This window comes from Egretta garzetta, unplaced genomic scaffold (genome assembly GCF_000687185.1).
Source record: "Egretta garzetta isolate BGI_Z169 unplaced genomic scaffold, ASM68718v1 scaffold50, whole genome shotgun sequence".
NCBI classification, from domain to species: domain Eukaryota; kingdom Metazoa; phylum Chordata; class Aves; order Pelecaniformes; family Ardeidae; genus Egretta; species Egretta garzetta.
This window is the reverse complement of record NW_009258613.1, coordinates 3,361,706-3,374,603: the sequence shown is the minus strand read 5'-3', so window position 1 is coordinate 3,374,603 and position 12,898 is coordinate 3,361,706. Positions and strand designations below refer to the sequence as shown.

At 37.4% G+C, this 12,898-nt stretch overlaps 1 protein-coding gene across 4 annotated transcripts in view; it reads right to left on the bottom strand.

Moving 5' to 3' along the window:
* Positions 1 to 12,898, bottom strand: part of EFR3A (EFR3 homolog A) — an 83,615-nt gene that overhangs the window by 59,285 nt on the left and 11,432 nt on the right. For all 4 annotated transcript variants that reach the window (XM_035903426.1, XM_035903428.1, XM_035903427.1 and 1 more), the window contains exons 2-4: positions 4,896 to 4,972; positions 2,963 to 3,090; positions 917 to 1,067 (exon numbers count right to left, since the gene is read on the bottom strand). In XM_035903426.1, the coding sequence (XP_035759319.1) occupies positions 917 to 1,067; positions 2,963 to 3,090; positions 4,896 to 4,972 (356 nt within the window). The remainder of the gene's footprint in view (positions 1 to 916; positions 1,068 to 2,962; positions 3,091 to 4,895; positions 4,973 to 12,898) is intronic.

The following is a 12,898-nucleotide window of genomic DNA, read 5'->3' as shown; positions in this document are numbered from 1 at the left end:
GCATTCTACCATATCAAGAAATTCTGCTCTAGAGTAGCATCACACTACTACACCCTCCTGTCACCCTGAACTGCAACTCTGTTTAATTCCATCAGCTAAGAATCATGCCCAAACGAAAGCCCAGCAGTTCTACAGAATCCACAAAGAACACCCACACTGCTAACAACGTCAATGTACAAGAAATGCAAACTTTACTTCTTTACTCATGTAAAAACAATCACTAAGTGAAAAAGAGTCCACATCATAATCCTGCAATTCATGAGATTCCTATTGTACCAGCTGGAAATAGAAGAGTTAGAAGGGAAGTACAACAGAACTATAAGTAGTATTTGCACTCACCACTCTATCTAGAAAACTAGGATCTCCAAATCTTCATTTTGACACTTTTAGTTATGCCCTTCAAGCATCTGAATCCTGAAATATTTAAGCTAATAATATGGTGAGGTTGTCATACTGAAAGTGTTTGCCTTCTGGCTACTTTTCAGCTAACAGGCATCTTTCTGTGTAGTGTCAGTGCTGTGGAGAAGGATGTTATTTTCTCCTTCTCACACCACAGCTCTACATTGCTGGAGAGCAAGAAAACACTGTCTTACCTACACAATGGCTTCAGGAGGTCTGTTTAAAGATTCCAAATATGAATTCACAGAACAGCGTTCCTGTTCCTTCCAGAAGTAGTAGTTATTTCTGCAGGGGATGAGCCCAGCCATCAAAAGAATTTGAGAGACTAAAAGGAAACAGTTTTTCTGCCTCCAGCTGGTATCGCTCTGCGTTTAGGCCCAAATGGCATACCCTGCCATATACAGAAACTTCTCAATTCATGGTAACTGGCAGATACTCTGTGACTTCTGAAACTACTTTCCCATAGCAAATAAGCAAAAATTTATTCTGATTTGATTTAGTATCTGAGTTTACTCACAGAATTAGTTCCAAGAACTTGCAGCTTTGGTTCACCTGATTCCAAAAGCTTGGCCACCATATGAAGGAAACTTTCCACAAACGGTTTTATGCTTTGAGAATGGCAAGCCATTAGAAGTTGGTCCAATGCCTCCATGGCGATTAAAACATACCTGAAAATTAATTGGACGTGATACATTTATCATTACCTCAATTAATTCAACTTAGGTACTTATTACTACAAAAATTACTAAACAAAGGGTGGAAGGCATTAACTTTTGCATGATCTAAAAATGGAAGTTTTTTGGTTTTCCTACATTCATCTTTTTTCTTTTTTTTTTTGGTGGGGGTGTACAGGGAGGGGAATAAAGTATTTTTAGAAGAGATGTCGTAATACTTGGTGATAGAGTTCAATTTTCTTTTCCAGCACATTTTATTTCCAACTATAAATCCCAGCTTTCTAGTCTACAGCTCCTCTGTCTATCCAAATCCCAGCACGGAAAGCTGGCAACTTATTTATGCTCCTGCACAGTCAGACAACATGCTAAGTAAATTTAAAAGAATAAGGAAAAGCAGGGAACAAAATTAATTACCCTAAAGAATGGCCATTAACACATTGCGTAAGGTTATAAAAATATCTTTTGACATCATGAAAGCCAATAATGATGGTCTGTGATAAATATTGCCACTTCCTAGACTCAATATTTTTCTATTCCATTTCCACATTCTTTAAAATCTTCTCTTCTTTTGACTCTACATTCTTTCAAATTTCTAGCTCAAATAGGACTCGAGAGTGTGACAGAGTTTTAAAATTCACATTTTAATACAATTTAACCAAACAGGCTAAAAAGAAAGATATCCCTGCTTCCCAATACCCTGACTGACATTCAAGGGTGTCTTGGGTTTACATGGCAAGGTTTTGGTAGCATGTGGGTTGCAGGGTTGGCTTCTGTGAGAAGGCACAGGGAGCTGCTCCCAAGTCAGACGGAGCCAGCTCCAGCTGGCTCCAAGACGGATCTACCACTGCCCAAAGCTGAGCCCATCAGCATCTCTGTGACAGCATATTTAAGAATAAGTAAAAATCGTTGCACAGGAGCTGTGAGAGAGGACTAAGAAAAATGTGAGGCAAAGCCCTGCAGACACCAAGGCCAGTGCAGCACGAGGGGGAGAGGTGCTCCAGGCACTGGAGCAGAGATTCCCCTGCAGCCCCTGGTGAAGACCATGGTGACACAGGTTGTTCCCCTGCAGCCCACGGAAGACCACAAGGGAGCACATATCCACACTGCCGCTCATGGAGAACTCCATGTTGGAGCGGGTGGACGTGCCCTTAAGGAAGCTGCAGCCCATGGAAAGGCCACACTGGAGCAGGCCCAGTGAGAGAAGAAGCCCACACTGGAACAGGTTTTCTGACAGGACCTGGGACCTAGGGGGGACTCATGCTGTAGCAGTCCATTCCTGAAGGACTGTACTCGATGGAAAGGACCCATGCTGGAGCAGTTCTTGAAATGCAACCTGTTGGAAGGACCCATGTTGGAGAAGTTCATGAAAGACTGTATCCTGTGAGAGGGACCCCATGATGGAGCAGGGGAAGAGTGTGAGGAAGAAGGAGCAATAGAGACCAAGTGTTATGATTCACTGTCCCCCTGTACTGCTCAGGGGAGAGGAGGTAGAGGATTCGAGAGTGAAACTGAGCCCAGGAAGAAAGGGGCGAGGGGTGGAGAGGGGGAAGGTATTTTGTTTTTATTTTTCACTATGCTGCTCTGTTATTAATTGGCAATAAATTAAATTAATCTTCCTCAAGTGGAGTCTGTTTTGCCCATGATGCTAACTGGCAAGTCATCTCCCTGTTCTTTTCTCAACCCATGAGCTTTTCCATCTTATTTTCTCCTCCTGTCCTGCCAAGGAGGGGGAGTGAGGGAGAGGCTGGTGGGGACCTGGCAGCCAGCCATGGTTAACTCACCATAAAAGAACTGGGTCTGTCTTACCTCCTAAGCATGATCAGAACAAATATGATGAAATGCAGCTACCTGTCAGCATTTGGTTTTAATGCTGTGACTTATTTCCTTACCCATAGCGATGTCTGACAACATCTCTGCTCAGCCTCTCTGCTAGGTAAGAACCAATTCGATCCAGCTTTTCTGGTGCTGAAACCGCATAGAAAGTCAGCTTCTCCATGTCAGCTTTAACAAGACCATCCTAAAAACAGATACACAAAATAAAATAGAAAAAAAAAGTTCACAGAAAGTATAAAGGTTTTGAAGTGGTTTTGTCTACTCAACATTTAAAGATCTGAGCCATACAGATGGGAATAAGCTAGTGAAAAAAAAAACCCAAAAAACTTCTGAGCAAAATTGTCAATAGCTTAGCTGCAAAAATCACCAACATTAAAAATTAAGTAAAACATTTTTTAAAGAAATGAAACCCATCATTTTTTCAGGGGGGGACAGGTATTCCAGAAGAAGATATTTCATGAAATATGCCATCAGTTCTAAGACACGCTTTTTCTCTACTGGTACAAAGTAATTTTTTTGTTTTCCCATTGCCCCCAAAAAAATATATATTTACATATAATTTTGAAGATATACACAAACAAGATTGTAGTTTAAAGATTTTATTTCTTCAGTGTCACATCTTGGACAAGGCTGACATAGAGGGTACCTGAAGGCTAATTGTTAGAACAAGATCAAAGGTTAACGTATTAGTTCCAACGTGAACTGTGATATGGATCTCCTCAGGTGAGGTTGTAATTGTAACTATCAGGTAAAAAGGACAAGGCTTATTGTCTTTTTTTTTTTCCCCTAGAAGTTTACAAAAACATTATCTTTTTCAAATAAATTCCTTCAAAGTTTTAACACATTCCTTATTAATGAATGCATTTTATCAAGCAAGTCTTCTCGTATTTTAGAAAAGGCCTGTAACTCAGTGAAACATCATGGACTGGCTTGTGTCCTGCACTGAGCCAATGAATATTAAGAAAAGCAGAGACTAAGGAGTGCCAGCTTGTGCTTCTGAGTGAGATGAAAGCTATAAGACTACAGCTGTAGCAATTCCAGTTGTTTCTACACCTGTATCAATCAAGTAAATTAAAACAAATAAATCCACAAAATCATGTCATTCCACGCTTTCAACATACTGTATCCACAGGAAACATTTTCTCTGAAGCCAGTAACATACACTGATATATTAACTAGCATTCAGTAACAACACATTTTAAAGAAAAGCTTATGTACTTTATAAAATATAAGCCAAACGTTAGGTAAATGCTGACTGTTCTGCTTGCTTCTACTATAATAATAGATAACAAAATCTGGTTACACATTTAAAAAAAAAAATACAGCAGCAGAAATAAAAGCTCTTGATTAGTCTGAACCACCACGTGATCATGTATAGATATAGGCATTACTAAATAACAACATAGAAGTTACTTATTTTCACAGAGAGTAAGAGCTGGGCTGTAATATAGCTCCAGGATCGTTCAAGTGAAATAAAAAAAATGTATACAAGTAACTGGAGAAATTAAACAGTAACAAAAAACCTCTTTGGATCACAACAGTCTACCAGAACTATAAAAACTTAGACAGTCAATACGTCAAGAGTTAAAAGATAAAAATCTTGTAGAAACCCAGAAAATGTTCATACCTGCAAGCATAACAGAACAAGCGTTTGTGATTCTAAGTAGTTATGAATTTAAGTGCTACCTCTGCTGCAGAATACCCTGTTTAATTAAATCTCTCTTTCTCTGAACATAACATACTAATTTCACTCTTCAATATGCACAGCCCTGCTTTGAAAAGGGAATTAGACCAGTTGAAGTGTAGAGGTCCCTTTCCAGCTAAATTATTATACTAACCTCTGTTAAAGATATGAAGCTTTAAAGCAGAATTTAGTGTAAAATGTGAAAATAGGCAAGAACAAATTTAAAAAAAAAAATTGCTAAAGCATTAGCTACTAATAAAAAAATTTCAAATGCCAATCTCTAAAATTTTAAAGTCATCACTCACTTTTGGATCTTCAGGAAATATGTTATCTACCAGACGCTTGTAGCGAGGTCGCAAAGCAGCACAGCAACAGCACACTCCTGCAGAGAGATTTACCCAACAGAATTTAGAATTAAGTTTTAGTAGCTCCTGTATTTTCAACTGACTAGCTGGCAAGCAAGGAGGAAAAAAATACAGTGAATTCAGCTGCTTGTTACTATCAGCAATAAAGCAAAATTAAGGTAATTGAAAATGAGAAGTCAAATAAGCAAAACTACTATTATTAAGTAATACATGAGAAAATATGCAAACGTGTTGAGTATTAGAATGCACCTGTCATCCAGCCGCACTTTAAAACATGCAGAAAAATCAGTAAATTTCAAAATATAGTAATATTAAAACCAAGGCTACTTTATTTGCTGCTTTATCTTTATTCTGAATGACCATTTCAAAACATAACCAGACATGCATTATGCTCACTCCTCTACAAAAAGAGTCAGCTGTGAAATCTTCTGGTTTACAGGCAACCATATAAAGCAATACAAAGCACAAGATACAAAACAAGCCCTCCCTTCATTATCCCACTATTTTACTGGGCATCAGACAAAAGACAGTCATTTGAAGCAAAGACGGGTATTTTTCTCTTCTCATTTCTACTCTACTACTAATACTGTACTCATATAATCAGAACAATACATGTAACTTGAAGTTTTATTAATTTAAAAAGTCACACTGTCTACTCTAACAAGACAGAAATCTACCAAGTAGGTTTTTTTTTTCCTAGCATTCAGAACTATGAGAACTTCAGAATAATTCCAGTTTACCTGAAGTAAAAACTCAGCACAAAAAAAAACCCCAAAAATGTTTCTAGATATCTGTCCAATTGTTTTACCAGTGCAGATTTATTCCCAAGGAATTTAAATGTTTTGACAAATCAAGTTTTAAAAGTTTCAGTGGATATATTATCAGACTAACTCACTGGTCATGCCTCAGATTAACATTAAAGCAGCTCTGATGCACAAGAGCCACTAAATTGAAAATAATATACATAATAATAATGTACTAAGTATGCATGCATGCATGCACGTCAGTGGCTCTCTGGTCTTTCAAAACTCAGTAACTTGAGCATTCAGAGTAGCTAAATATCTTACAAAATCCCTTATGAAATGTATTCATTTATGTACTCCAAAACCTCATAAACCACTTTGCTAAAAATAGTAAAAACCACAAAAGCTTTTACTGCAAAGCAAAACCAGGAAAAGAATAAAGGATATCTTGGCAATTACTTTGATGATTATAATTTATCTGCAAATTTTTCAGGATGTGAAGAAGTATTAGACAAACACATCAGGATTTGTGTTTCTTCACTTAAGATATCCAAGTAACCTTAGTTACTTGTTTTTAACCATATTTATCAGAACATCTGGGAGATTCATGACAAAGACTTCCCCTCCTGTACTTGTTTTTACTGCGAGACTCTGCACGAGTAGATGCTGTCCCTCTATTCCACCTGTTTTCTGATACTTATCTTTTGGACAAAAAGCTGAATTGTGCTTATAATCTGACAAGTTAATTCTTCTAATTTATTTAATCACAAGCAATTCTCAAAGATAGAGCTATGATTTTAAAAGCATGCCATAGGTTCTCCTCAGTGGTCTTTTAACTCAGTTCGTGAATTATAGTCATCTATCACCAGTAAGATGAACACAAACTTATGACTTCAATACATAACTATGAAAACATAAAACATGCAAGGAATAAACAACTGGAATATTGAGAATTTTTGTGTGAAAGAGTACTTTGTTACTACTGCTGAGTTCTTCGTATGACTCCTTCTGTTGACATCTCCTACTCACCTAGTCTGAGCAATGTAAAAATCTACATTTACAGAAAAGCTGCAGGTCCTAAGGAGCTAAAATCAAAGCTATTTCATATGCTACTGGAAAACATAAATATCAAAAGAGGTTAGAAACCTACTTGAAAAAAACAAATAATTCAGATAGTTGTCCAAAAAGATTCTATTCCAAGCAATGTTGTGTAACATTTTAAAAGTAAGTCTAATAATAATAAGAAAGGAGTACCTCATTCGTGTCTAGGGTATCACTCCGTATTCGGAAATTCGAGTAACACCATCAAAAGCCACCTAATATTGTTAGTTTCTTGAGTTAGGTATGCAGCTCTGCACCTGGCTCAACACTCTTTGTACTTATGTTTTCCTATTTGATTTTCTACTTGATCAACCAGTAACATTGGTCCAGAGTAAACAGTATGTTTGATTACTCCTAAGTATATTCTTACAATAACTGTAGTAAAATAGTGAATTATAGCTATCTAAAACATAGTAAGAACCGAAAATATTGTAAAATATTGTAAAATATTGTATGCAAGACAGAGGCAATAAAAAATTCTTCTAGAGTTAGTCTCTCCCCTCTTTAAGTGACAGGAGAGAAAATCCTTGCAAACAACTTAAGTCTTCATCAATGTTTTAGAACTGTGGTAATTACATAAATTGAAATAAAAGCTGGATGCAGTCACTCCTTTGAGAAGGATGAAATATCAGATAACTGTACCAACTCGTTCTGACAGCCTTACCAGATGGTTTCGGTTAATGGACACTCAACAGCATTCAAATACTGCTCTGCAAATTTATGGCACACAGTTTATTTTGACATTAAAAAAAGGCCTAACAAGAAGTATATTACATAAGACTTGAAAATTTTCTTTTCTCCTCATCCTGGACTTTCAGTAGTGTATTTACATTGCTATATATTTAATTACAGCACAGTTTACATTAAAAAAACCCCACACCTACCAACAAAATAGAACACTAAAATTAATATGAATTTTAGTGTCATTTAAGGAATTGTCTAAATAAACAGAACATTCAAGCATTAGAAAGCTAGAGTTAATCTCTCAAAGCTTTCAGCCTCCAATGATATTTTGAGTAAAGAAATTAAAGCAGAAAGCTATCAAAAAAAAAATAAAAATCAATAGGCTCTCCAAAGAACACACACCAAAAAAAAGCAAAAACCAGAACAATTAACAGTCATGAGACACACTTTGTGGGAAAATTATATGCCATTGCTCAGTGTTTTGATATAACCAGGAAAGATTAATAAGAACACAGAAATATGTTTAAGAGAGGCATGAATACAAAAAAACCACACACAAAAATCAAGCCTTACAGCGTACATTAAAAATAGATCAAACTTAAAAAAAAAAAAAAAAGAAAAGAAAGAAAAGAAAAACAAAACACCCACCAAAATCTAGGAACATTTCACTACGGAGATCAGAAAAGATGAATGTTTAAAAAATGGAGAGAAGCCGAGCAACTGAAAACAGATTCTCTGCTTCTTGGATACAAATTTAACACAGATAAAAGTTGATCCAAATAAACAGATTAATTTCACACAAATAAGCCGTTTTGTAGGTCTACAGAACGCAGTCACTAAGCCAGGTATACAGAATCTGTTCCATTCTATGCAGGTTTAGCGCTGAAAAATCCTGACAGTTCCCTTGCAGTATCAGGCAAAATTTGCATTTTAATGGTCTCCCCCTTGAAGATGACTTTAGGTGATTTTATGCAAGTAAATATGAAGGTTAAAGCAGTATCTACAGAGAAGCTCACACTGTTACATGATAGTCAATGTAAAAGGTTTAAGCAATACTTATTATTTACTTCTGCAGTAGTGGGATTTTCCAAGTTTAAACATGCATGTTCTCTTCTGCTAAAGAAATTCTGTAATCTGCATTTTACACGTTAAGACTGTACATATTTCCCAGCCGTACAGGTACTTCTTTTTACACACATTCTATGCAACAGCAGTAAGGAGAAACAGTCCACGTTATCAGAAAATGGTAATTTCACCTACCCAAACACACACATGGTCTTGGTTCAAAAGCAGAATTATAATCATAGGCTGTTTCTTGCTCAAGAGTTGGAACTTGAACATAGTGCCTCATCCTGGGTATGATTTCACTCCCCGAGTACTCTCTCCTTTTTCAGAAATTTGCTCTCTCACACTAGCATGGAAGCAGTTACTTCAGGCGAGGGCTCTGCAATACTGTAAGCTTATCTGATTAGCCCTGTGACATCTACATAAAGCCACCAAACACGTGAAAAACTTCAGTATCAAATTCTGTTAACAAGGCCAGGCACAAGAAAAGAGAAAAGAATAGAAGTAAAGATAGATCGGCAAGGTGCGATTCACAGCTCATTGAATTAAACAGGACAGGGCCAGTTTCATTACCTCACCTTCCCCAGAACACGCACTTCATTATTTCCGTGACTAGAAGCAAAAAATCAGTATAGTTTCAGAAAAAACTTGAGTTCAGTCAGCAGCCACATAGCACTGTAGAATGGTAAATATTTCAGCCAAACATACTGGCTTGATCTTGCTTAAGAATGGTCAGAAAAAAATTATTTAAGGCAGACTGCTGACCAAAAAGGCTTTTTAAACAGAAGGGTTTATCTTTAATTTTGAAAATGCTTCTCTAATCTTAAAAGGTTAATGAAATTAAAATCATCTCTAATAATACCTCAGAATTTAAGAAGCAAGGATTACAGAATTTAAATCCTTAACAACCTTACTGACAAAGATTATGATACATCAGGTAGAAAATCAATTTTGAGTTAAGCAATTCTGAAGTTACTTTCTGGCTTCCCATTACTTCTCATTATTTTATCGCTTTAATTCCTACATTACATTCACTTGGGTAACATAAATACAGGATTTTCATATCGGTATTTTTATAAACCCTGGAAATGATAAGGTTCTGCTTTTAATAAAATCACAAGTCATAATTTCCACTAAATAACAATTCCATACCAACACCAGACTTAAAAGACTAGCGCTAACAAACTAGCGTTTACTGCAAATGAATTCAGAGGAAACTCTGAGCTGCACAGAAACTGCTACCACACAGTTTACTAAAGAAACCCTATGGTGTGAATTAGAAAAATAGGCATTACAAGAAAGTTTTATTTCAAATGAGTTTGTCTGAACATTCACTGCTACATCTTACACAAAATTCCAGAAAAACAAAACCTTCAAGCTGGCTTTAAACATAAAATACCAAGTTCTGCCCATCAAATTTACAACTGCCAGATGACTTTCCTCTTCATCAAAACCTAGCAAAACAGAAAACAAATGGATTGTATTACTTAGATATCTAATGATAGAATTTCTTCCAAAACTGTGTAATGCTGTCTAATATTGTTGTCAGCTGTTTGCAGAACATTAAGAACCTGAACCAAGGTTTCATGTTCACTCACTGAATATTTTTGTAATGTCCCAAATTTGAATCTGGCCATCCATATCCTTACTGTTTATCTTCCAAGATTAAAAAAACAAAGCAAAACAAACACTTACTCTATGAAAAAATCGTATCTTTAACATAAAAGTTTGAATATAAAGATAAATGCGTGTTTTGCTAATATCAAGAAGCTGAGCAATATCAAAATTGCATTTGGTTGCTCAATGTACTCAAATATAACTATGTTAAAATTGAGTAATTCACTTTTATACATTAAACTTTCATTTTATTTATTTTCCTATATCTGAGAGGAGAAATACAAACAAAAAGAAATTTCTTTCAAATATCATGGGGAAAGTGCATAAAATAACACTTCAACCACTACAACTAACTATACCTGGTTAGTTCTGACCTGTTCATATCAGTTGATGCATTTAATTTAGAACTACAACTACTTTCAAGGACATTCCCCTTCCGCTATTAAAAACAGATCAAATATTTTAGAACAAGGAAATTATTCTGGCCATATAAAGGAGTTAATTAAAAATATTCTTCAACCTGCTATAAAAAGAACAACTGCCGTAAGGACACGCTTATCAGCCGCTGCAGTGTCCCTGTAACACACTCCCAGAGAGAACGGAGGACTCTTCATTTGGCCAGGATGCAGTCCCATCCTGCAGACCAGCCTCTCATCTCCTCCACCCCTCACCCTAGTGCTATTTGACTTCTACACAGCTGGTTCTAACCTCTCTCCACCAAAACGCAGCAAATAAAAAGTCCAACATGCAGATGAAATTTCTGTCTGGAGAACACGATATTCTTCTTTACGTCACCTGCTCACCCCTACGACAGCAAAGCCGCAGTAACAGCCAATGCGGAAAATTCTATCCCCTCCCTAGTTTTGGCAATTTGACATTTATTTTTAAAAATATGTCAGCGCTCTGATAATTTGAAACAAATGGAAAACCCCACAACTTTCTCCCAAGAATTTCTTCTTACAGTAGAGCCATAAAGCTAATTATAAAGCTAATTCTGGTGCGATATGACTTCAAAGTGTGTTCTTCTATACTTGAAACAACATGGAGAGATGCACAGCATGATACAGTGAAAAGCATGCAAAAATAATTTGAATATAAGCTTTTTGTGAATACAAGAAATGACAATGCATGTCAAGCTACTAGTAAGAAGTAGGGAGGAAAAAAAAAACCCAACCTAGTCAAATAAGGCTTACCACTAAGCTTCTGCAATGAAGTATTCTTTTCAGAACCATTAGCAATTAAAACAAATCCCCAGGGAAGATATTATCTTTGGGACAGTGCCTTTTAAAGACTTCTAATCCATTAAAAGGAAGTTTTCCATTACATCAAGTTCTCCGGTTGCATTCTTTTTCACAGGTTCCACCGCCCGCAGTGTTTCCATGCTGTCTCTTCTTTCTCCCCCTGTTGTTGTTTCCACATACTAACTTTGTTTTACTTGCTCATTTCTGTTCTTTTTAACACCACCTCCTCCTTTCCTACTCTGAGATAGTACCAACACTCTCTATTTTTAAAACAGCATTAAGAATATCTAAAATTAATCCAGTTCCAGTGAAAGAAGCTCTATGGCTTGTTACGAATTTTGCTTCTTAGACCTTGTCCTTATCTTCCTATTAGGCTGGCCACAACAAGGTCATTTACTTCTCATCACTAAAGCAATACAAAAAGGAAATTTTGTCACTGACTTCAGAAGACACCTGGAAAGACACATTTGTGTAAGTCTCATTGACCTCTCTCCATCACAGCTCACATGGATTACCCGGTCACAGTAAAAAAATTGGTTAAAGTCCAACTTCCCCTGCTGTCAATGTTGGGTTCGCAGTCAGGAAATGAGTACTAGGTCATAAACCCAGAGGAAAAAAAAAAAAAAAAAGCGGTTTTGTGTCATGATACTCTTACTTCTAAACAAATACCAATTTCATAGCAAGGTGTTTCATAAATCAGTAAAAAACGGGACTAAAAGAGGTGAGGGAAAAGGAGGCTCACAGAGCTTTGCATGATCTCTGTATCATAGAATCGTTTACATTGGGAAAGACCTCCAAGATCATCAAGTCCAACTGTTAACTTAACACTGCCATCCCACCACTAAACCCTGTCCCTAAGCACCTCACCTATCCTTCTTTTAAATACCTCCAGGGATGGGGACTCCACCACCTCCATGGGCAGCCCATTCCAGAGCCTGACAATCCTTTCTGTGAAGAAATTTCTCCTAATGTCCAACCTAAACCTGCCCTGGCGCAACTTCAGACCATTCCCCCTCGTCCTATCGCTTGTTACCAGGGAGAAGAGGCCGACCCACAACTCACTACAGCCTCCTTTCAGGCAGTTGTACAGAACGGTAAGGCCTCCTGTGAGCCTCCTTTTCTCCAGACTAAACAACCCCAGTGCCCTCAGCCACTCCTCGTAGGACCTGTGCTCCACACCCCTCCCCAGCTTCGTTGCCCTTCTCTGGACATGTTCCAGCAACACAACATCTTTCTTGTAGTGAGGGGCCCAAAACTAAACACAGGATTTGAGGTGCAGCCTCACCAGCACTCAGTACAGGGGCACGATCACTTCCCTGCTCCTGCTGGTCACACTATTCCTGATCCAAGCCAGGATGCCATTGGCCTTCTTGGCCACCTGGGCACACTGCTGGCTCATACTCAGCCGGCTGTCAACCAGTACCCCCAGGTCTTTTTCCACCAGGCAGCTTTCCAGCCACTCTTCCCCAAGCCTGTAGTGCTGCATGGGGTT